The sequence below is a fragment of the Cervus canadensis genome, chromosome 13, assembly GCF_019320065.1.
Source record: "Cervus canadensis isolate Bull #8, Minnesota chromosome 13, ASM1932006v1, whole genome shotgun sequence".
Taxonomy (NCBI): domain Eukaryota; kingdom Metazoa; phylum Chordata; class Mammalia; order Artiodactyla; family Cervidae; genus Cervus; species Cervus canadensis.
Window position 1 is genome coordinate 49721714 of NC_057398.1, and position 26083 is coordinate 49747796.

The 26083-nt window shown below is 35.4% G+C and overlaps 1 protein-coding gene across 2 annotated transcripts in view; it reads left to right on the top strand.

The window, feature by feature from the left end:
• The window catches only part of LIN9 (lin-9 DREAM MuvB core complex component), an 84280-nt gene that overhangs the window by 53579 nt on the left and 4618 nt on the right, over positions 1-26083 (top strand). The window contains exons 10-13 of one of the 2 annotated variants that reach the window (XM_043485771.1): positions 371-472; positions 2078-2152; positions 3641-3721; positions 24713-24838. In XM_043485771.1, the coding sequence (XP_043341706.1) occupies positions 371-472; positions 2078-2152; positions 3641-3721; positions 24713-24838 (384 nt within the window). The remainder of the gene's footprint in view (positions 1-370; positions 473-2077; positions 2153-3640; positions 3722-24712; positions 24839-26083) is intronic. The other variant, XM_043485772.1, reaches the window with a different exon arrangement.

A 26083-nucleotide genomic window follows, 5' to 3' on the forward strand; every position in this document is an offset into this window, starting at 1 on the left:
TTGAGTTGTCAGATATTAAATAAAAAGCTAATAAAGTAAATAAAATAGTTACTTCAGCTTGGAAATATTTTCCTTTTTATAGGATTTTTAATACAATATTAATTATAATAGAATTTGCTCTTTATTTAAAAATTTTATGAGAGTTCCTACTGTGTAGCACAAAGAACTGTATTCAGTATCCTATGATAAACCATAATGAAATAGAATATTTTAAAAATGTAACATGTGTAGAAATGAATCACTTTGCTGTATAATAGAAGTTAGGACAGTATTATAAATCAACTATATTTCAATAAAATAAAGTTTTAAAAAATTTAAATGCTTCATTTTGAAAGGTCAGTGGTTAAATGGTTCCCTTTTATTCCCACAGGATAATGATCCCTTATTAGGACAGTCACCTTGGAGAAGTAAAATTTCTGGCTCTGACACTGAAACGTTAGGTGGTTTTCCAGTAGAATTCCTTATCCAAGTGGTAAGAATTGCTCTGAATATTTTGCTCATTTGTTAAAAAAAATTCAATATCTTTTGTATTATTAAAGTTGAAAATTTTTCTAGGACCAAATATTTTTACACTTTTTAAATCATTGTGTTTTAAGAACTCTGTTATTTCCAACAAAGCTTGAAAATAAGTTATAACAGCCAAAAAAGACTTAGAGGTCTATTTTTGTTGGGCTTTTCTTGGATTGGGTTCTTATTATTTTGCTATGTTAAGGACTCTAGTACAAGTGTTCTAGCATACACTCTATGAAATGAATGGTTAGCTGTTAATAAATTGTATAAATATAAAGGTTTTTATTTAGTAACCTCAGTAATCCTGCCATTATCAGTCACCTCAAAACTTAAGGTATGTTGACCAACTCTGGTTAGCAGGAACTTTAGTTTTTTTCTGAGACTACAAATAGCTATTCATTTGCTAAGTACTTAATGATGAGACACAAAGAAATCTAAAGCTAAAGTGAAACAAATAGCACTTATTATATAGAACAGTTTTCTTGAATAGCCTGACTCTTAATATAATGAGCTGTTTGTTTTGAAAATTAGGTTGAATAAATTATTTAGTTTGAATCATAGTCTAATGATGTTTGATTTGTTTCTTTTCTTTTTCTTTTCTTTTTTGAAAATAAATCTGTTTGGCTTGGGATAGATAAAGTCTTTATAAATAAAAATGTTTATAACATAAGCCATTAAAATATTCAGTGTTACCCTTTACAATTAATGTTATTTGAGGAAATGGCTTATCATTTGTATGTATATGTATAGCATTTCTTATTCCTTAGTTATATGTTGTTAATTATCCTTGGAATACAGAATTACACCTTTTGACTTTCAAAGGTAGATATTTTTATATGAAAATTTTTAAATATGAAAAGAGCCAAGGCGTATCATTTCACAACTAGGACACTTGTTTTTTAAAGACATTCTTTCTTTTATTAAACAGCGGAAGTAAAAGCAAATGTCACATTTGGGCAAGGGGTAGAGGGAGATGGGGAAGGAGGGTGAGGAGGAAGAGAAGGAGTGAGAGCAGGAGAGCCACCAGCAGAGGGAGTCAGAAGCCAAATGCTAATTAATACACCACTACTAAGGATTGGTGTTTTTATTGCTGCTTAGATGTTTTGATTGCAGTGCTTAATTTTAACTTCAAAATCTATGTGTCATGCCTAGTTGAAACACTGCTTTCGTTATTTTAAGCTTTCTAGCAGGTAAAAATAAAAGCCCTTTTATGTACTGGTCGTTTGTAATATCTAGAGTTTTATGAAACTCAGGTTTGCTCTTGTTGAGCTGTAAGGTACGTTTTTGTCTTTTTCTGTTACTATTTTTTTCTTATGACAAAATAAACATCATTTTTTGCTAGTTTTATAATTTACAGTTCGCAATGAATTTTTTTTCTCGGGGTTAGGGATTTTGAGGAATCTAAAAAGACTGACCCTTTCAAAGAGAGGACTAAGTTTTGAAAAGAATGAGAAGGAAACAGCATGATTTTCTATCAAAAACTAACAAGAAACAGAACTGAAAGAGAAACCAAAAATGGGAGAAAGATGTTGCCTTCATCCATCTTTTACTGTTTCTTACTCAATAGAATCTCACAGATTTCCATAAAACCCAACAACTCAAGACAGGAGACCAGTCCAGAGCTCTGGACCTACTAATAAGGGTCAGTGTCAACAAGTATGTAACATATCTTACCAGGCCTTCCCTCTACCTGTATCAACTTAGGTCAGTTGTTTTTTTTTTTTTTTTAATTATCAAAAATTTAGTACATATAAAAGCAGACAGAGTTGTATAAGGTATCTCTCTGAACCCATTATCTAGCTATAGCAGTTATCAAAAACTCCTGGCCATTTCTATTTCATATATACTCCTACCCTCTTTCTCTCTTTTGAGAAATTAAACATCATATCATTTATCTGTAAATATTTTGTTATGTATCTTTAAGTGGTAAGGGCCCTTTTTTTTAAAGACACATGACTGTAATATTATTATTACATCTAAAAAGTTAATAAAAACATGTCTTAATATCATCACATATCCAGTCAGCATTCCAGTTGTCTAGCTGGGTCTTAAATATTGGCTCTTCTTTTTTCCCATTAACCTCTTTGTTGCATAAATTGTATTATTTGTCCATAGAGTCTCCCACTGTTTGGATTTTGCTGACTGAATCTTTGTAATAATATGAGTATACTCTTCTGTCTTTGTACTTCATGTAAATTGCTCATTGAATATAAAGGTTTGATTCGATTTGGGTTCTTTATTTGATTGATATAGTTGTTTTTATATGACTACTTTTATGCATACTTTTGTATTCTGATAGGATGTGTGGTAATAGTGCTCAGCCATGTGCGACTCTTTGCGACCCCGTGGACTTTAGTCCACCAGGCTCCTCTGTCCATGGAACTTCCCAGGCAGGAATACTGGAGTGGGTTGTCATTTCCTACTCCAGGGGATCTTCCCGAACCAGAAATCAAACACACATCTCTTGTGTCTCCTGCATTGGCAGGTCGTTTCTTTACCACTAGCTCCACCTGGAAAGCCCTGATAGGATACCCCTGTTTTTTTTATCTTTTTTAATATAATGTTAGCTGCTACAAATTATCAATGCCTTGATCCATTCATTCATTCATTAGGGTTGCAAAATAGTGCCATTCTTGTTCTTTGTTTATTAGCTGAAATCGTTCTGAGAGGAACAGCTTCCCCAAGTCTATTATTTGGTTACCTAATGGCATAGTTTGTATAGGAAAGGCAGAATAAATGCTTGATTTTTTTACTTTGTTTTCCAGTTGATGAGTTTGGTTACTAGTGTTCTCCAACAGTGGTTAATTTTGTTTAAGTATCAGCCTGAATGCATGGATTTTAATATATTTGTGCTTCAATTAATTATAGTTATTATTCTGATTGGTCCACACATTGTTCCAGTAAAAGCTTATTCGGGTTGACTTCTTACTCGTTTTGATGTACCTTCTTACAGTAGATTTTAAAATATCTTCCACTCAGCCAGTCAGATTTCTAAAATAGTGTCCGTGCTATATTTATATTGAAACACATCTGCTAAAATATCTTAGTGGAAACTTACAAGTTTGATGTCTACCTGGTATATTTAAGTGCCTCTCTTTATTCCAAAACATCTCTTTTTCATTGTCTGTAGACCAGACTATCAAAAATTCTCATGATTAAAAAGGAACATATCAAGAAATTAAGGGAAATGAACACAGAAGCAGAAAAACTGGTAAGGATATTTTTTTGTTTACTTGTCTCATTTTCAAATGATGGGGGCTTCTATATTTAAGGGTTGAAAATATTTTATGAAAAAACCTAGAGATAACTGTTATTTTAAAATCCTGATTTACTCTCACTGTGTTTTATTATACTGAACACATGCTCAGTTAGCGATACAGTACAGTTCATTACCCTAGACCTCCTTTATGTAATTGAATAGGATTAATGGATATATATTAGATTCTTAGACAGTTTGCATGAGTGTAGAATTCCTAGCATTGGTGCTTCTGACTAAGGAAATCATATTAGCAGAGGTTATTCAAAGTGGTTCAGAATAAATAAATCAGGAAATATGTAGGCTGGTATCTTCAGGTTATCTTGACAATACTTATATCCTATTTTATCAATCTAATGAGTACAGTATATAAGAGTTAATTTAATCCATAGGAGATAATTATCAGAATTTTTTAAGATGTAGAAAATATTCACTAAGAAAGTTTTTTAATCATACTGAAAATCATAGTTATGATTTTATAGGATGGTGAATAGTTTTTATCTCAAATACCATCTCCAACTGATTAGAAATGGTTGCTAGAAAGTATGAAAGAAAAGGAGAGCTCAGTGACCAGACTTGGAATCAAAGGGCTTTAGCGAATTACCGGAGTCTGTCATGAGTACAAGAATAGGGAGTTGTCATAACATTAATCACCTCTTGCATGGAATGGTGTGAGGGGTAGGTGTGAATAAGCAGCTGGACAAGTAGATACAGAACTGAATGAGGAACAATCTTCTTGTAGATGTTTTTTTTAATCTGAACATGACTTTGAATTATCCAATTCAAACCCATCATTTTTATGGAATTGAAAACTGAAGACCAAAGATGTCAAGGGATTTTGACCTAAGATTTTGCTGCTATTTAGTAGTACAGATACCAGAACAGGCTTCTTGGTCCCAGTTTAACTCATGTGGGCATGTTATAAAATCGGTGTTGTCAAATACGCAGACTATCAAAGATCGAAAAAAATTAGCCATAACATATTGCTATTGTATATCCTAAACATAATAATATTAATGTGCTTGCTTCTTTGCTACTGGACTCTAATTCTTATCGTGGTTTCCATTAGTTCTACTTCTGCCCTTTATACTATGGTTTTTCAATGTTCCCCCGCTGCATTTCCTCTGATCATCTTATCATCTTTTCCATCTTGAAAAAAGTGTTAAGTTCCTCAGTTGTGTCCGACTGTTTGTGACCCCATGAACTGTAGCTCACCAGGCTCCTCTGTCCGTAGAATTCTCCAGGCAAGAATACTGGAGTGGGTTGCCATTCCCTTCTCCAGGAGATCTTACCAACCCAGGAATCGAACCTGGGTCTCCTGCATTACAGGAAGATCCTTAGGGAAGCCATTTCATCTTCATTCATAATCAAATTATTTTACTTTCACACCACTAACTAGGACTTTTCCCTGTAGCTGGGTTTCACAACTTAAAGTATTAGATTTGACTCAGCCAAATTAATGTTACCTACTTTAAAATAAAGGCCTATTTTGATGTCAGCTTGGCTTCTTGGCGTGTGGGAACTCTGCAGAAATCTAATTTTCTTGATAGACTTTATAATTTTATTTATGATTAGAAATAATTTCCATTATAAAAATTCAAATATTGTGAAACTAGTATATGGTTTAAATATGTTTTTATGCTTAGCATATGGATTTCTTCTTCCATGCATTTACTTTCATATTTTGTTTTGTTTTTTGAAGTACAGTTGATTTATCGTATTGTCTTAGTCTCAGGTATACAGCATACTGATTTAGTGCTTTTGTCAGATTATATTCCATGATAGGTTGTAAGATACTGGGTATAATTCCAAGTGTTATTCAGTATATTCTTGTTGCTTATCTACTTTGTATGTAGTAGGTTATATCTGTTAATCAATCCCATACCCCTAATTTATCCCTCCCTATTTTCCTCTCTCCTTTGTAACCACTGGTTTGTTTTCTGTATCTGTGAGTCTCTTTCTTTCTGTATACACATTCATTTGCATTGCTTTTTAGATTCCACATATAAGTGATATCATATAAGTGATATCATGCAGTATTTTCCTTCCTCTGTCTGACTTATTTCACTAAGCATAACATTCTCTAGGTCTGTCCACATTGCTGCTAATGGTTTTATTTCACTCTTTTTTGTGACTAAGTAATACTTCATGTGTGTGTGTGTGTGTGTGCGCGCACACGCATGCACATGTGTGCACGCAATGTATGCCGTGTCTTCATAAATCAATCTGTTGCTGGCCACTTGGGTTGTTTCCATTGTCTTGGCTATTTTATATGTGCTGCTATGAATATTGGGATGCATGTATCCTTTTGAATCAGTGTTTTCATTTTTTCTGGATATATACTCAGAAGTGAAATTGCTGGATCCTATATACGGTAGTTCTATTTTTAGCTTTTTGAGGAACCTCCATATTGTTCTTGGTACTGACTATACCAGTTTACATTCCCAGCCATGTACAAGGGTTCCCTTTTCTCCACACCCTGACATTTGTTTTCTGTAGACTTTTGACTATAGCCATTTAGACTGGTATGATGTGATACCTAATTGTGGTTTTTGTTTGCATTTCACTAATAATCGGTGATGTTGAGCATCTTTTCATGTGCCTTTTAGCCATCTTCATGTCCTTTTTGGAGAAGTGTCTATTCAAGTTTTTTGCCCATTTTTGGATTGAATTGTTTGTTTGGTTTCTTAGAATTGTATGAGCTGTTTATGTATTTTGGATATGAACCCCTTGTCAGCTTCATCATTTGCAAATATTTCCTCCCATTTCACAGTTTTTTTCTTTTGTTGATAGTTTCCTTAGCTATGCAGAAGTTTTAAGTTTAATTAGGCCCCATTTGTTTATTTTTGCTTTTATTTATTTTGCCTTAGGAGACTGAGCCAAGAAAATATTGCTACCAGTTTCTGTCAAAGAGTATTCTGCCTCTGTCCGAGTGTTATGGTTTCGGGGCTTGCATTTAGGTCTTTAAACCATTTTGAAGGGGTTTTTGATTTGGTTTGGTTTGTTTTTTTGCATAGAAAGTGACAGGGTCAAAATGTATGAGCATTTTAAAGATTTAACTCCTAACTTAAGATGGTAGGCTGGGTAAGATGGTAGGCTGGACATGTCTTTTCTTCTTGTCCCTTAAAATTTCCACATAAAATAAGTATGAAAAAAAGTAAATAGAATATATGGAAACAGATTGTTTAACAATGTATGAAAGGATTTTTTTTTTTCCTGATGTGTTGGATGAAATTAAAACCTTGGCTGAAAGAGGCTGCATGTTGGAACCCTGAAAAGACTCCAGGCCAAGAGTTGCAAATATGATAGAGGAATGCAGAAGTGAGATGCTATACTTTAAAAGGAATTGATTTAATGTTTGTTCCCACATTCCTGATATTCATCCGAGTGACAGAATGTAAATGTGGCTTTTACCCAAGTTAAAGGAGAGAAAGAAACTGACACTCCTCTAAAGAATATGAACATACTGCTTGGGAAAAGTTAATGTGCTTCTGCTTAATGGTAGGCTAGATGATTTGGATTAGTCTTCCTAGTCTTATTAGTCTTCCTAATCCAAATAGTTAAGAACAGCTATTTCCCCTGGAATAAAATGTAAAAACAAGCCGAAGACACTGGAGCATTAATAAGATATTTAAGAATTTTAGGGATAGGATCTAGGAAAAGAATTAAACTCAGAAGGAGGATTCTGGTAGATAGGATTCCTTTTTCCTTAGGGGCTTATGCAAATTTCAGAAAACGTGGCTGAGAAACCAAGTGAAGTTCTCAAAGGGTTTACAGGAGTGGGGAGGACAAAAATTAAGAGTCCAGAGAACCAGCAGGGGTTGAGAGAAATTGGCAAATTCCTTCCATATTCTGGATTGGAAACCAAAAAGGCTACATTGGCCCAGCTTCAGATTATTTTATCTCTGAAACTGAACTAAGTTGATTATGGAGTTTCCCAGGCGGCGCTAGTGGTAAAGAGCTCTACTGCCAATGCAGGAGCCATAAGAGATGCGGGCTCGATCCCTGGGTAGGGAAGATCCCCTGGAGGAGGGCATGGCAACCCACTCCAGTATTCTTGCCTGGAGAATCCCATGGACAGAGGAGCCTGGCGGGCTACTGTCCACTGGGTCTCAAAGAGTCAGACACAACTAAAGTGACTTAACACACACAGGCCCCAAGCAGCCATCCAGAAGTAAGTAGTCCTCTTAGAGGAATATGATATCATACTAGACCTGAAATTATTTCTACAGTTATTAACATACAGTATCTAATACTCAATTTTAAATCCCAGAAACAGTAGGAGACATGATTACACTAACGAAAAACACAAGAAAATATGAACAGAGGGCAGATTAAAGAGAATGTTATTTTTAGACATAGATTTTGAATACTTATTTTGTCTAACAAGATGAGACAAAACAGAATTTTACAAGAGAACTAGAAAAAACAACTAAAATGATCTAATGAAAACTCAGGAAATAAACTATAGTAATCAAAATTAAGAATTCAATTGGTAGATATAACAGCAAATTAGGAACAGCTGAAGAGATAGCTAATGGTTGAGAACAGATCAGAATAAAATATCCAGAATTAAGCATGGAAAGATGGATAGAAAGTACAGAAGAGAGGAATAAGATAAATAAGGGATATAGTGAGGAGTCTAACATGTCTAATAGGGTAGCAGAAGGAGAAGAGAAAGAAAAATGAGACAAAAGGAGAATTTCTGAGAGATAACTGAGAATTTTTCAGAACTCTCAAAATTCAACAGGCTACAAATTCAAGACCCCCATAAATCATAAGGTAAATAAAAAGATAATGACTCCAAAACACATCATAGCAAAACTGCTGAAAGCTAAACACAAAGTGGGAGGTATTTAAAGTACCCAGAATAGGATGGAGATGGGGAAGTACTTTCAAAAAAGTAACAGTTTGTTTGACAGCTGACTTCTCCACAGAAAACACAGAGGACATAAGAGAATGGAATGACATCTTTATAGGGCTGAAACAAAATTACTGCCAACCTAGATTTCTATATCCAGTGAAAATTTCATAAGGGTAAAGTTAATACAAGGACATTTGCAGGCAAGTTATAGAATTTGTTACCAGAATACCTGTACTAAAGGAAATAATACAGGTTTTGTTCAAGCGGGGGGGGGGGGGGGGGGTGTTTAAGACACTTAAAAGTTTTAAAAAGGAATGAAAAACAACAAAAAGAATGACTATGTACATTAGTCTAAGTGTCACCGTATAAAATAATAAAATTGTATCTTGTGGCATTTAAAATATAAAGGTTTAAAAATACAGTCCGACATTTGTTTGTTGGTTAGAGTAAGGAGTGTGTATTCCACATAGATTTTGAAAAATGAAGAATGTACAGTTTATTCTCTGCTGCTGCTGATAAATCACTTCAGTCGTGTCTGACTCTGCGACCCCATAGATGGCAGCCCACCAGGCTCCCCTGTCCCTTGGATTCTCCAGTTAAGAACACTGGAGTGGGTTGCCATTTCCTTCTCCAATGCATGAAAGTGAAAAGTGAAAGTGAAGTCGCTCAGTCGTGTCCAACTCTTAGCGACCCCATGGGCCGCAGCCTACCAGGCTCCTGCATCCATGGGATTTTCCAGGCAAGAGTACTAGAGTGGGGTGCCGTTGCCTTCTCCGTTACTCTGTAAGGCACCTATTAAAATAATGGTAAAAGATTAATAACTACCAAGCTTATCAGGGGGAGCTGCATGAGGGAATGGAACAATTAAGTGTTCATTCAGTCCAGGAGAAGGCAACAAAGGAAAGAAAAAAATGACACCAAACAAGTGGGACACATAGAAGGAAAATAGTAAGATGGTAGATTTAAATCTAAACATATTGATAAATAGCATTGAGTATAAGTGGACTAAATTTCTTGAATAAAAAACAAAGATTGCCAGACTGGATGAAAAATAAAACCCAGTTCCTACCATATGATTCAGCAGTTCTACTCCTGGGTATATATTTGAAGAAAACAGAAACACTAATTCAAAAAGATACATGCATTTCAATGTTCATAGCAGCCTTATTTACAGTAGCCAAGATATGGAAGCAACCTAAGTGTCCATCAACAGATGAGTGGATAAAGAAGATGTAGTCTGTATATATGTGTGTACATGTATATATACACATGCATGCATACATGCACACATACACACACACAGTGGAATATTACTCATCCATAAAAACAGAAATGCTGCTGTTTACAATAACATGGATCAACATAGAAGGTATTATGCTTAGTGAAAGAAGTCAGACAGAGAAAGATGACTCCTAGTCTGTGTTATTACTTAAATGTGGAATCTAGAAAATAAACATGGATATAACAAAACAGAAACAGACTCACAGATAAAAAAAACTCTTGGTTACCAGTGGGAAAAGGGTAAGGGAGATGGGCAAAACAGAGGTAGGGGATTGAGAGTTAGTGTATAAAACAAATAAGCAACAAGGATACTACACAAAGAAATTATTTGTACTACACAAGGAAATTTAGCCATTATTTTATAATTTTAAATGAAGTATAATCTATAAAAAAATATTGAATCACTGTGTTGTGTACTTGAAACTAATATATTAGTTTAAATAGTTGTAAATCAACTACAACTTTTAAAAAAAATCCAGCTGTATGATTCTTTTTTTTTTTTCCCCAACTGTTAATGATTCTTGAAAGAGACACATTTAATATAAAAGAATCCAGGATAAAATTGTTAATGTATAAAAAGATAAACAATACAATTATTTATTTTTTTATGGCTATGCTGGGTCTTTGTTGCTATGCGGGCTTTTCTCTAGTTGTGGTGCACGGGTTTCTCATTGCAGTGGCTTCTTGTTGCAGAGCAGGGCTCTAGGGTGGTTGGGCTCAGTAGCTGTGGCACATGGGCCTAGTTGCTCAGTGGCATGTGGGATCATCCCAGATTAGGGATCAAATCCATGTATCCTGCATTGGCAGGTGGATTCTTTACCATTGAGCCACCAGGGAAACCCCAGCAATACAAATTTTAAAGTAACAACAGAAAGGCATGTAACTGTATTAGTATCTGATAAAGAAATGTAGGGCAACAGATATTACTGGTATTACTGGATAGAGAGTTATGCTTTCTAATGAAGAAAAGTTTAATTCACCATATCTTATTTGGATGTAAAGAGGTGTGATTCTTAATGATGAAAGGTATAATTTCAAAATAATAACTTGAAATTTTTATGTACTTAATAACATAGCATCCAAATATATAAAGCAAAAATTGGTAAAACTCAAAGGAAAAATACAAATCCACTGTTCAAGCAACACAGTTTTCATAGCCCTCTTAGTAACTAATAAAACAAGTAGTCAAAAATCAGTTAGAGGGCTTCCCTGATGGCTCAGTGGTAAAAGATCCACCTGCCAATGCAGGAGACACGGGTTCAATCCCTAGTCCAGGAAGATCCCACATGCCGCAGAGCAACTAAGCCGGTGCGCCACAGCCACTGAGCCTGTGCTCTGGAGCCCAGGAGCTGCAGCTACTGAAGCCTGCGTGCCCTAGAGCCCGTGTTCTGTAACAAGAGAAGCCCATGCACTGCGGTTCTCTTTTACCACTAGAGAAAAAGCCTGTGTAGCAGTGAAGACCCAGAGCAGTCAAAACTAAATTAATTAATTAATTATATTTTTAAAAAAATCAGAATATATATTTGAAAAACAGTTAACAAATGATTTCATTAGCATATGGAGACAGTTACACCTGTCAGCTGTAGGATGCCTACTATTTTCAAGCCTGCGTGGAATATTTACAAAAGTTAATTATACTCTGGTCTTAGATTTCAACAAATTGCAGAATGATTAAAACTCTCCAAAGTAAGTTCTCTGACCACAATATACAGATAAACTTAGACGTTAATAACTAAAGGATCAGTTCCATTGCTCAGTCGTGGCTGACTCTTTGCAACCCCATGGACTGCAGCACACCAGGCTTCCCTGTCCATCACCAACTCCCGGAGCTTGCTCAGACTCATGTCCATCGAGTTGGTTATGCCATCCAATCATCTCATCTTCTGTCGTCCCCTTCTCCTCCTGCCTTCAGTCTTTCCCAGCATCAGGGTCTTTTCTAATGAGTCAGTTCTTAACTAAAAGATACCAAGAATAAAACTCATGCTTGAAAATTAAAGAATACAGTGCTAAATAAACCATAGACCAAAGAATGAGTTATCAGAGAATAGAAAATGTTTTTAATTTAGTAGTATTGAAAATTACATACATCAAAATGTTGTTATGCAGCCATGCCTATTTTAGAGTAAAAGACATGTTTAAATTGTAGATGGACTGAAAAAAATTAGTAAGTTACATCTATTTCAGTAAGTTAGAATGAGAACAACAAATTAAATCCAGAGAGAAAAGTAATGAAATAGAAAACAAATCTAAAATAGAGATGATCAACAGAGTAAAAGTTGGGCCCTTTGAAAGACCTAATAAAATTGATAACCCTGAAAATGCTAATCAGGAAAGATACAAATTACTGCTGTTAAGAAAGACGGTGGTCCAGTGGTGGGGAGTCATCCTGCCAAGGCAGGAGACTCAAGCTCTGTCCCTGGCCTGTGCGCCACGACTACAAAGCCTGCAGTCTAGAGCCTGCAAGCAGCGCAGTGAGAAGCCCAGGCACTACAACACAGAGTAGCCCCAGCTCGGAAAAGCCCACAGGCAGCAGTGAAGGGCCAGCACAGCCACAAAAAGAAAGAAAGAGGGAACGTCGCTATAAAACCTACAGACATGAAAAAGATCTTGAGAGGATACTGTGGGATTGAGTTTTGTGTGCTTCAAATTCATAAATTGATGCCCTAAGCCACAGTGTAACTGTATTTAGAGAGAGGGCCTCTAAGGAGATAATTTAGGTTAAATGAAGAAGAGGAAGAGACCCCAAGGGATCTCTCCATGTATGCACAGAAGGAAGGCCATCTGAGGATACAATGAGAAGGCAGCTATCTGCAAGCCAGATAAAGTTCTTAAGTTCTGTTCAGAAACCATCCCTGACAGCACCTTGATCTTGAACTTACAACCTTCATAACTACAAAAAAATTTATTGCTATTTTTTAAGCCACCCAGTCATGGTATCCTGTTATAGCATCCCGAGCAGACTAATACAGTTTATTAACAGCTTCCTGTAAATATGTTTGAAAATTGAAATGGAGGCAAGTTCTTAGAAAAATACTTGTCAACACTGATATGGAAAGAAAGTCTGAATAGTCCCATTACTGCCTTATAAATGAATCTATAATGTAAAACTTGACCACAAAGAACCTACACCACCAGATGAATTCTTCCATACCAGTGAATTCAACTAAATATTTACCATTACCATCACCTTGAAAAAACTTTTTTTAGAGAATAGGAGAAAAACTAGGAACATTTTCCAATTCCTCTTTGTAATTCTTGAATACATTGATATTAAAACCTAACAAAGATATTACAAAAGAGAATAACTACTAGCCAATCTCATTTATGAATATAGGTGAAAGAATCCTAAGCAAAGTGTTAACAAATGGGGATATTTAAAAGGTACATCATGCCAGCCAGTAGATTTATTCCAGAAATGCAAAGATAGTTTAACATTCAGAAATAAGTAAGTGGAATCTCGACCACTGAAGATAATGATGGTCTCCACAGACAGATTATGAAAATAGAATCTAAAACATGGAAGTCAAAGTGACCTAAATATCCAGAAGCTCCTCCATTAGGTAGATTTACAAGAAAATATGAAAAGAGTATTTCTAATGGGGTGGCAGATTCACAGAACATACTAATGTTAAGCAAAATGTCAGAATTCATATTAGCTTTAAAACATTGTTTCAGATTCTTTTCCTGCTTAAGTTGTTGTATAATATTGAGCAGAGTTTGCTGTGCTATATAGTAGGTCCTTATTGGTTATCTATTTTAATTATAGCAGTGTATACATGTCAATCCAAAAAAATAGATACATGTATATGTATAATTGAACCACTTTCCTGCACACAGGAAACTATCACAACCAACTGTATATACTGTTAACCAGCTGTACTCCAATATAAGATAAAAGGGTAAAAGATAAAAAAGAACTAGGAAATCTAATGCTGTCCAAAGAAAATATGAAACTTCCACAGGCATTTATATAAGAAATAACAGTTGATTTTAGGGGATATCTAGCTTACTGTTTTGGTTATTATTGTGCAAAAAACTCAAACATTTAATAAAGTTATTCCAGCTGGTAAACATAACATGTTCATTCGTTGGTAATAAAATATTTAAAACATGTATAGTCATGATGTTTTCAGACAACAGGAGGACAATGTGCCACTGTTTTTCTTTTCTCATATCAAGGACTGTCATTTAAACATAAACCTGGAATTCAGTTTTATAGGGTAAGATCAAAGTATGAAGTATCAGACTGCTTTAGAATAAAACTGTTCCCCAAAGAAGAAAAAGCATAAATCACATGCTTGCCTGGCAAAAGAGTTGAAATTTAGATTGTTCAGTGTAGCAGGTAAAATGAATGCTATTGCAAATCCTGTTGATTTTTGAAGAGTTGCTAACTGCTAGTAGTATAAAAAGTATATTCAAGGTTATTTGATCCTTGTACTCATTAAAAACAAATGGTGGAGAGGGGTGGATTTCTATTCACAGTAGCTCCCGTGTATAACATGTAACATGCATGGTAATTGTTTGGTCTTAACCTTTGTTTAATACATTTTGGAGAAGGAAATGGCAACCCACTCCAGTATTCTTGCCTGGAGAATCCCATGGACAGAGGAGCCTGGTAGGCTACAGTCCATAGGGTTGCAAAGAGTTGGACACGACTGAGTGACTTCACTTTCACTTTCACCCTTAAATTTAAGTGGAATCATCAAAAAGGAAATAGTATGGTGTATGATGGCTCAGATGGTAAGGAATCCGCCTGCAGTGCAGGAGACCCAGGTTTGATCCCTGGGTCGGAAAGATCCCCTGGAGAGGGCAACCCACTCCAGTTTTCTTGCCTGGAGACTCCCATGGACAGAGGTGCCTGGTGGGCTACAGTCCCAGGGGTCGCAAAGAATCGGACATGACTGAGTGACTAACACTTCATATGTGATTTGAGATTAGTTTTAAAAAGTAAATAATACGTGAGAATTATCTTCAGAGACTGTACCATTTCTATCATATTGATATAAGTATAGTGCCTTATAGAAGTAGTAAAAATCAAATTATATCCATTAATCATAACATACCTATTATTTATTCTGTTTCGTATATCACTTGTGAATTGAAATTTTGTAGAATATTTTAGGGACAAATACAAATTATTCAGTTAGTTTAATTCCTTCTTTACAGAAGGAAGAATCCTAGGTATTATAAGGAGATTTTATTTTTAATATATCCAGAAATGTTATTTTTTTAAAACCTTCAGAGGTATAACAGTTCTTTCATTTTTATGGATTACAGATTTTCTTGGTATGCATTTTTTCCTAATTTTCTGTGATACATCAGGTTAGTGACATTGAACTAATGTAATGTTTATGTTAAACCCAAATGATTTTCTCACTGAGTGGTTTTATGGAGAAAAGGAAAGATATACCCATTTGAATGCAGAGTTCCAAAGAATACCAAGGAGAGATAAGAAAGCCTTCCTCAGTGATCAGTGCAGAGAAACAGAGGAAGACAATAGAATGGGAAAGACTAGAGATCTCTTCAAGGAAATTAGAGATACCAAGGGAACATTTCATTCAAGGATGGGCACAATAAAGGACAGAAATGATATGAACCTAACAGAAGCACAAGATACTATGAAGAGGTGGCAAGAATACACAGAAGAGCTATACAAAAAAGATCTTCGTGACCCAGATAAGCACGATGGTGTGATCACTCACCTAGAGCCAGACATCCTGGAATGCAAAGTCAAGTGGGCCTTAGGAAGCATCACTGCAAACAAAACGAGTGGAGGTGATGGAATTCCAGTTGAGCTATTTCAAGCCCTAGAAGATGATGCTGTGAAGATGCTGTGAAAGTGCTGCACTCAATATGCCAGCAAATTTGGAAAATTCAGCAGTGGCCACAGGACTGGAAAAGGTCAGTTTTCATTCCAATCCCAAAGAAGGGCAATGCCAAAGAATGTTCAAACTACTGCACAATTGCACTCATCTCACGCGCTAGTAAAGTAATGCTTAAAATTCTCCAAGCCAACAACTGTTGAATTCTACAGTTCAACAGAACTTGAACCATCAACTTCTAGATGTTCAAGTTAAATATAGAAAAGGCAGAGGAACCAGAGATCAAATTGCCAACATCCGTTGGATCATAGAAAAAGCAAGAGAATTCCAGAAAAACATCTACTTCTGCTTTATTGACTACGCCAAAGCCTTTGACTATGTAGGTCACAACAAAATGTGGAAAATTCTTAAAGAGATGGAAATACCAGACCACCTTACCCACTTCCTGAGAAATCTGTATGCAGGTCAAGAAGCAACAGTTAGAACTAGACAAGGAACAACAGAGTGCTTCCAAGTTGGGAAAGGAGTACATCAAGGCTGTATATTGTCATCCTGCCTATTTAACTTCTGTGCAGAGTACATCATGCGAAATGCTGGGCTGGATGAAGCACAAGCTGGAATCAGGATTGCGGGGAGAAGTATCAATAACCTCAGATACGCAGATGACACCACCCTTATGGCAGAAAGTAAAGAGGAACTATAGAGCCTCTTGGTGAAAGTGAAAGAGGAGAGTAAAAAAGTTGGCTTAAAAGTCAACATTCAGAAAACAAAAATCATGGCATCCAGTCCCATCACTCCATGACAAATAGATGGAGAAACAATGGAAGCAGTGACAGATTTTTTTTTCTTGGGCTCCAAAATCACTGTAGATTTTGCAATGATTTCCACTCCTTGGAAGAAAAGTTATGACCAACCTAGACAGCTTATTAAAAAGCAGAGACATTACTTTGCCAACAAAGGTCTGTCTAGTCAAAGCTATGGTTTTTCCAGTTGTCATGTATGGATGTGAGAGTTGAACTATAAGAAAGCTGAGTGCCAAAGAATTTATGCTTTTGAACTGTGGTGGTGGAGAAGACTCTTGAGTCCCTTGGACTGCAAGGAGATCCAACCAGTCAATCTTCAAGGAGATCAGCCCTGAATATTCATTGGAAGGACTGATGCTGAAGCTGAAACTCCAGTACTTTGGCCACCTGATGCGAAGAATTGACTCGTACGAAGAAAAAGACCCTGATGCTGGGAAAGATTGAAGGCAGGAGAAGGTGATGACAGAGGACGAAATGGTTGGATGGCATCACCAACTCGACGGACATGATGAGTTTGAGCAAGCTCTGGGAGTTGGTGATGGACACGGAAGCCTGGCATGCTGCAGTCCGTGGGGTCGCAAAGAGTTGGATATGACTGAGCGACTGAACTGATCCCTACCCAGTCTCTGCTCTAATAAATATGTAATTTTATTTAATCAGTATAACTTAATTTTGAAGCTGAGAGCTAATTTCTATTCTGTTTTTACCAAAATGACCTGAGTAGTTCACTATATTGCACTTCAAAGGACTGGACATATTACTTTGCCCAAAGTATATATATTTTTTCTTTTTAACTTTTTATTTTATATTGGAATATAGTTGATTAACAGTGTTGGGAGAGTTCCAGATATATAGCAAAGTGATTTAACTATACATATACATGTATCTACTTTTTTCAAATTCTTTTCTCATTTAGATTGTTACATCATATTGAGCAGAGTCCCCTCTGGTATACAGTAGGCCCTTGTTAGTTATGCATTTTTAATATAGCAGTGTGTATATGTCAGTCCCAAACTCCCTGACTATCCCTTCCCCTCACCCTTCTCCTCTGGTAACCATAAGTTCTATTCTCTTAAGTCTGTGAGTCTTTCTGTTTTGTAAATCAGCTCATTTGTATCATTTCTTTTTAGATTCCTCATATAAGCTATATCATACAATATTTCTGTTTCTCTGTATGATCATCTCTGGGTCCATCCATGTTGCTGCAAATGGCATTATTTTGTTCAATGGCTGAGTAATATTCCATTGTAAATATATACCATATTTTCTTTCTCCATTCTTCTGTCCATTGCTGTTTAGGTTGCTTTCATGTCTTAGCTGTGGTGAACAGTGCCACACCAAATACTGGGGTGCAAGTATTCTTTCAGACCATGTTTTTCTCTGAATATATGCACAGGAGTAGGATTGTAGGATTATATGGTTTAGTTTAGTTTTTTAATGAACCTCCATACTGTTCTTCATACTGGCTGTACCAATTTACATTCCTACCAGCAGTGTAGGAGTGTTCCCAAGTTCTCTCCACACCCTCTCCAGCATTTATTATTTTTGGATTTTTTTTATGGAGACACAAAAATTTATTTCTTGATGGAATTTATTAAAAATGGGAACATTGGTCTGATAAAGTCTCCTTTAATTTTGGAATACGTAAGTGTTTATCTCACTCTTACTTTACCCAGCAAAAGCAAACTAAAGGCACACTAGTCAAAATATGAAATTAAATGTTCAAACTTTCAATTTGCAAAGCAAAGGGAGGAAAATTACTTTAAAATACTTTAGTCACTTTTATGATATAATGAAGAAAAAGTTTTCAGTCATACATCTGAGGAATTTTTGTCAAGTTCTTTTAGATTTAAAGTTTTGAAAAAAAAAAATAAATAAATAAAGTTTTGAACTATCTTTTCTTGACCTGATTATATAGTATGTTAAAGTCAGTGAAGGTTTGTCCAAGCTTATTAACTTCAATCTACCTGTTCTATTTTGGACTATCAAAACATTTTTAAAATACATATACAGAGCATCCACATACAAATTAATTAGTGTATGGAATTTTTTAAAATAGATTTGGATTGCTTCAACATTATATAAAAGTAGATATTACACTAGCAGTCTCAGTCTTTGATCATTGCTTTTCCACTCTGGAAATTTGTCTTGTCATACATGGACATTAATAATATTCAGGAGTAGGAAAGGGGATTTATCCTAGACAGTTCTGTTTTAACCACTTTTAAAACTGTATTAGTGGCTTTGGAAAACTCTGGATACTGTTTTCTCTGTACTCCTTCCCTCTCTCCATCACCACTACGAAGGTGGTTCTTTTCCAAATATGTTCTCAGAATTGTCTTATCATGATTGTTAGTCCTCTTTTTATTTTCAAAATTGTGACTCTCTGCAGAAATCTGCTTACTAATTTGAAAGTAGAATACATAAAAAAAAAAAAAGAGTCCATTTTGTGTGCTGCACTCAACCCGTATGTGACAGCCTAGAAGCACATTAGTTGATTATATAGGAGGGATAGAAAACCATGCTCAAGTATAATAACTTATTTAATGGGGCAGATTTTTAAAATAACAGCCTTATTGAGATATTATTCACATACCATACAATTCACCCATTTAAGTGGACAATTTTGTGGTGTTTAGTTTACGGTTCAGTTCACAGATTGTACAGGCATCATCAGAGTTGATTTTAGAACATTTCATTATCCCAAAAAGAAACCCTATATATTTAGCAGCTACTCCTCATTTCCCCCAAATCAGTTTCCACCCCAAACGTAGGCAACCAATAATCTAATTTCTCTCCAGCTGTTCTGGACATTTAATGTAAATGGAATCTTGTGATATGTAATCATTTGTGACTGTATTCTTTCAAGTAGTGTAATGTTTTGAAGGTTCATCCATGTTGTAACATGTATCAGTACTTCTTATTGCCAAATAATATTCCATTGTAAGGACATATCACATTTTACTTGTCCATTCATCAGTTGAGGGACATTTGAGTTGTTTCCACTCTGGCTATTTTGAGTAAGACGACTATGAACGTTCATGTATGGATTTTTGTGTAGATGTATATTTTCATTTCTATGAGTATGTATCTAAAAGTAAAATTGCTGAGTCATGTCAACCCTTTCCTTAATCTTTTGTGTAACTGCCAGGCTATTTTCCAAAAAGACAGGCGTGATGCAGTTTTCCTTTTTATCTGTTTTATAAAGTAGCCAAGCTTGTAAAAGTGTGTGTTATTCACCTTTAAATGAACTATAAAACTGCCTTAGATACTTGTTTAAAAGACTAACAGGTAAGGCTCTTAAAGCTAATCACTTACTAATTTAAAAAAAAATTTTTTTTAAGTGTAATTTGCAGTGTAAGAAAGTAAAAAAGGGGATTTCCCTGGTTGCCTAGTGGTTAGGATTCCAGATTTCCACTGCTGTAACCCATGTTCAATCCCTGGTCAGAGAACAGAGACCCCGCAAGCTGTGCAGCATGGCCCCCCAAAAAAGTAGAGAACACACAAGATCATCTCAATGGATGCATAAAAACCATCTTACAAAATTAAACATCTCTTCATGGTGGAAAAGCAAACATTCTTATCAAACTAGGAATAGAATGAACATTCTTTAACCTAACAGAGAATATTTACCAAGAAAACTTATAGCACGTATCATACTTACTAATGAAGTGTTAAAAACTTTCTCTTTAAGACTGGAAATAAGATAAGGGAGCCTACAATCACAGCTTTTATTCAATAGTACACTAGAGGGCCTACCCAATGTAATAAAACAAGAAAATGAAGTAAGAGCTATAAAGATTGGAAAGGAAAAAATAAAACCCTTTTATTCACAGATGATGTGGCTGTGTACCTAGAAAATGTAAAAGAATATGCAATTATTAGAATTAATATATGAGTTTAGCAAAGTTGTAAGATTCAAGGTCAGTTTTTTTAAGCAGTTTTTCTATATATCAGCAATAAGCAGTTAAAAATGAAATTTCAAAAAATACCATTTAAAACTGCATACCTTGATATAAATATAAGATATATTAAACTTCTATGTAGAAAACTATTAAATATTGAGTGAAATTAAAGAAGTCCTAAATAAAAAGAGATACTCATGATTTCAAACACTATTTTTTGAATGGTGTCATTTTCACCAAATTTATCCATAAATTGAATGAAATCTCAAGTGAATTTTGCATGTATGTGTGTGAGCGCATGTATGCATAAATGCATTCAAACTGACAAGCTGATTCTAAAATGTATGTGGCACTGCAATAAAGTAGGATGATTTACTCTTGTATGTCAAGACTTATTACAAAGCTGGAGTTTCTGAAGACTGTGTGCTACTGGCCCAACATAGACAAATAGACCATGCGACAGAATAGAGAGCCCAGGAATAGATTTGCATGTGTGCACACTCTTGATCTATGAAAAGGTGGTCCTGCATAGCAGTGGGAAAGAAAGGTCTTTGAAATAATGGTGCTGGATTAACTGGATATCCATGTGGGGAGGAAGATAAATCTCATAACATAGTCAGATGACTGGCATTTTAGATCTAAATGTGAAAGGCAAAACTGTAAAGCTTCTAGAGGTGATTAGGAGAGTAATTTTAAGATCTTGAGGTAAGAATTTTTTTAATGAAATAAATGTGAATAGACAGTTCATAGGGGAAAAAAATACAAATGACTCATATATGTGAAAAGGGATATGTGTGTATGTGTGTGTGTGTTCAGTAGCTTAGTCATGTCTGATTCTTTGTGAACCTGTAGACTGTAGCCTGCCAGGCTCCTCTGTCCATGGGATTTCCCAGGCGAGAATACTGGAGTGGGTTGCCATTTCCTTCTCCAGGGGATCTTCCCAACCCAGGGATCAAACCAACATCTCTTATATCTCCAGTACTGACAGGCAGATTCTTTACCATTAGCACCACCTGAGAGGCCCCATGTGAAAAGGTGGTCAAAGAAACAGTTAAAAAAGATCCTACTTTTTAGTGAAATTGGCAAAAATTAAAAGTTGTAACAAAACATTACAGTGATACTGAGCCTGCACATTCTAGAGCCCAGCCTCCAAAATGAGAGAAGCCACAGAGCACCACACAGCCAAAAAAAATTTTTTTAATTATTGGTAAGGCTATGGGGAAATAAGCATTCTTAAAAATGGATTAGTACATCTTCTATGAAGGGCATTTTGTCAATATCTATTGAAATTTAAAATGCACAATGCACAAGCCCTTTGATTTAGTGGTTGCACTTCTAGGAACTTCTGCAGAGAGATTTCCTTTATTTTTCCCCCCAAACAAATAGCCGTAGTCTCAATTTAATAATAGTTTATCTTTCCCCACCGATTTGAAAGGGCAACTCTATTGTATACAAATTCCCATGTATGAATGAATACACAAGCATACATATATATATATATAGGAATTACCATATATTAAAGACTGCCCACTGTTCTATTCCTTTGGAAGATTTGTTACCCATGCCAGTTCCACAGTTTAATCTGCCATCTACCAGTATCAGTTCCCTATTTGTCCTTTTTCAAAATGGTTTTGGTCATTCTTGTACATTTATTATTCTACTTTCTGTGTTAGTACTTAATTCTCTGACTATTTTAAAACATAAGGGAATTATTTGTCTTCATTTAGGTTATTCAGAAAGAAGTGCTGAAGACTTTGAGGGCAGTTTCAAAAGAGGGGTCTCCAGCAGTATTTGAGAAGTTGGAGATACAAGCAGATGATAATTTTGAAGAGGATGATATCTGTTTCATTTTAGGATTCTTTTCAAAAATTATTCATTTGTTATTTCACTGTAGATAAAGTCCTTGTATGTCTTTATTTAAATAACTCATGAATATGTTGAACACAAAAATTGAGGATCAACACTTTTGATACCCTCACCCTCTAATAATTTTGACTATTTCTGAGTCTGCCACAATACACGCTTACACTCAAAAATTTAACCAAATGCTTAAACTCAACACCGTGTCCCCAGTCCAGCCCAACAGGGGAATGGAGTTAAATTAACCATGTTCTGTTTATCCTTGCATAGGAAATACCAATTTTTTTGATAATACAGTGGGCTTAACTCCACAAAAACTAAAGCTTAGGAACAGGAATTCAGGAAGCACCAGTGGATGTACTGGGTGTGACTCTGGGCTGGTAAAAGAACTTGTGTGTGTGTGCTCAGTCGTGTTCAACTTTTTGCAGCCCCGTCAACTATATCCCACCAGGCTCCTCTGTCCATGAGATTTTCCAGGCAAGAATACTGGAGCAGGTTGCCATTTCCTACTCTAGGGGATCTTCCCAACCCAGGGATTGAACCCACATCTCTTATATCTCCTGCATTGGCAGGCAGATTCCTTATCACTGCACCACCTGGGAAGCCCACTCTAGAATTTACCTTTCCAACCAATGATGTATGTTCTCACTTATATATGGAATCTAAAAAAAACAAGAAACAAGAAACCAAGCTCTTAAGTACAGAGAGCAGATGGTTGGTTGCCAGAGCTTGGTGGAGGAGTGGGGTGGGTAGGGTGAAATGGGTAAAGGGGATCAAAAGGTACAAGCTTACAATTATAAAATAACTGTCATAGGGATGTAATGTGCAGTATGGTGGCTATGGTTAATAATACTGTATTGCATATTTGAAAGTTGCTAAGTAAATCTTAAAAGTTCTCATTGCAAGGAAAAAAATTATGTATGGTGACAGATGCTAACTAGACTTGTAGTAATCGTTTTGCAATTTATACAAATATAGAATCATTGTGTTGTACACCTGAAACTAATAGAATGTCGTGTGTCAATTTACCTCAATTTAAAAACTAATTATGAAATAATCTTTAAGTGACTTATCCCTTCCCTTGTCTCCCCGTGACATTGCTTCCCTTCCTCCTCTTTCACTGCATCAGATCCCATGGTGGAGGAATTCTGATGCAGTCTGCCTTCAGATCCTGCATGCTTACCACTTATTGACTGTGGTACATGGACCTCAGATTCCTCCATATGTAATGTGGGGATCATTATAGTACCCTTCTTGGGATGGTTGTAAGGATTCTGTGAGATTCTCTTAAACACTTAGAACAGTACCCAGTACATTATTAATAGTGTGTGCTGTTGAGCAAAACATTTAACTTTCCCGGGCCTCAGTTTTCTCATCTATAACATGACAAGGCTGAACAAGATGGTCGCCAGGTTTCTGTTAGCTCAAACAGTGAAGACACTGAGATTGGTTACTAGTGTAAGCAGTTTATCCCTACCAGTCCAGGCACACTTTTCTTTCTTAACCGTACTTGTTTCCCCAGTGTACAATGATCTGCTTTCTTGGAAATCCTGTGAAAAAAAAGAAGTATGGTTCAATTTGGCTTGACTAAAGAAGTCTCATTGCAGCATTTGTAGCTGGAGTGGAATGGATAGTGTAATTTATTGGAGGTGTTATGAAGAGAGGAAAGGAAATGGAATCAAAGTCCATTTACACTTACTGGTAGGAAGCAGATACAAAATGATGGCAATGGTGATAACAGTTAATACTTAATGAATATTTTCTATGTGGAAGGCAATATGCTACCTATATTATTTCATTTAATCTTTGCCATAATCTCATTAGATAGAAGTTCTTTTATCCCCAGTTTGCAGATGAGAAAACAGGCACAGAAAAATTAAGGAACTTGCTTAAAGTAACATAGCTAGTATGTAATAGTGTTGAGTTTTGAATATGTAATCTGATTCTAGCACCCATACTCTTATCCATTATGCTATACTGAATTGAGTCCAAATGGAGAATCAATTAAATAACTAGAACACTTCAAATGAATATATATAATATTTTGCCAACTTTTTATTTTTGAAAATGATAAAGTTATTAAAAAGTTGAAAGATTTCTTTAAGAAATATACATAGATTCAACAATTTTGCTTCATTTAGTCTGTCTTGCACACACACACACTCTCTCTCTCTCTCTGTACAATCTCTGTTTTTAAAAAAGTAAATGACAGACATCATGACACTCCTAAGAACAAAGATAATCACCTAAATAACAATAATACCATTATCACATGTAAGTAGTATAACATTGAGCATAGTCTGTTTTAATAACCTGTTTGTCTGTTTTGAATAAGTCCAATGTCCTATTAGATCGTTGAAATTGCATTGTTAAAAAAACCTTATCAAAATCTGACTTTTTTTCCTTCTCAGAAATCATATTCCATGCCCATTGGCATTGAATTTCAGCGGAGATATGCAACGATTGTTTTAGAGCTTGAACAACTGAACAAGGACCTAAACAAAGTTTTGCATAAAGTTCAACAGTACTGCTATGAGGTAGGTAGTTTGTGTGAAGTTCCCTTGAGGGGTCTGACCACCTGTCTTACTTGAAACTGATACTGTTACCACCCCATTTTAGAAAACCCAAACTAAGCCAAGATCTTTCAGCAGAACCATATTTTATATATATATTTTTTCCTTATAGCATCAGCATTGAAGACTCCATTAGGAAATGAGTCTATCACATATGACCTTGTGTCATATGTGCTTTATACACAGTGACCTGTCAATTCTGTTGATTTTCTGTTTGAATTATAAATGATTATAGCTCTCTAAAAATTTAGAAACATCCAGAAAAATAATTACTCTTAATTCTACTACCATAAAAACTGTATTTTTATTTCCTGCTGTTTGGGTTTTTTTTACCGTACATGCTTTTTCTCACAAAGTTATGATCATGCTGTGTATTCAGTTTTGTTTACTCCTTTTTAAACTTTACATTTGGGAATTCCCTGGTGGTCCAATGGTTAGGACTCGGTGTTTTCACTGCCAAGGGCCTATGTTCAATGTCTGCTTGGGGAACTAAAATCCCACAGGCTGTGAGGCACAGTCAAAAAAAAAAAAAAGAAAATTTTAAAATAAACTTTACATTAGAACTATGGATTCTTGAACTGCAGTCACATACATTATAGGATTATTTGTAAATTATCATTATCGTTATGCACATATGTATGAAGGTGTTTCACCAGTTTCACCTAAAATTTGAGTTTCTTACAAAGTAAGAACGAAATGATTGTGATGAGTTTAGTATGCTCCAGTATTTGCATTCTTAGAGGTTGTATATTTCCAGTAAAATCACTTTTTTTTTTTGAAGTAGAGTTTTTTGAATTAGCATTCCAAAAGTATCTTTTTGAATTAGAGGTTTCATCTTTTCCGTGAGCGGGATTATTAGATCATAATGGTAACTCTGTTTTTAGTTTTTAAGGAACCTCCATACTGTTTTCCATACTGACTGTGCCAATTTACCTTCCTACCATCAGTGTAGGAGGAGGGTTCCTTTTCTCCATACCCTTTCCAGCATTTACTATCAGTAGACTAGTTGATTTACAGTGTTTGAAATGGATGCAGAGTAATTCAGAGACATATATTCTTTTCCACTTTCTTTTCCATTACAGATTATTACTGAATATAGTTCCCTATACTATACAGTAGGACCTTGTTTTATATATGGTAGTATGTATCTGTTAATCCAAAATTCCTAATTTATCCTTCCCCACCCCTTTTCCACTATGTCCTCTTTTC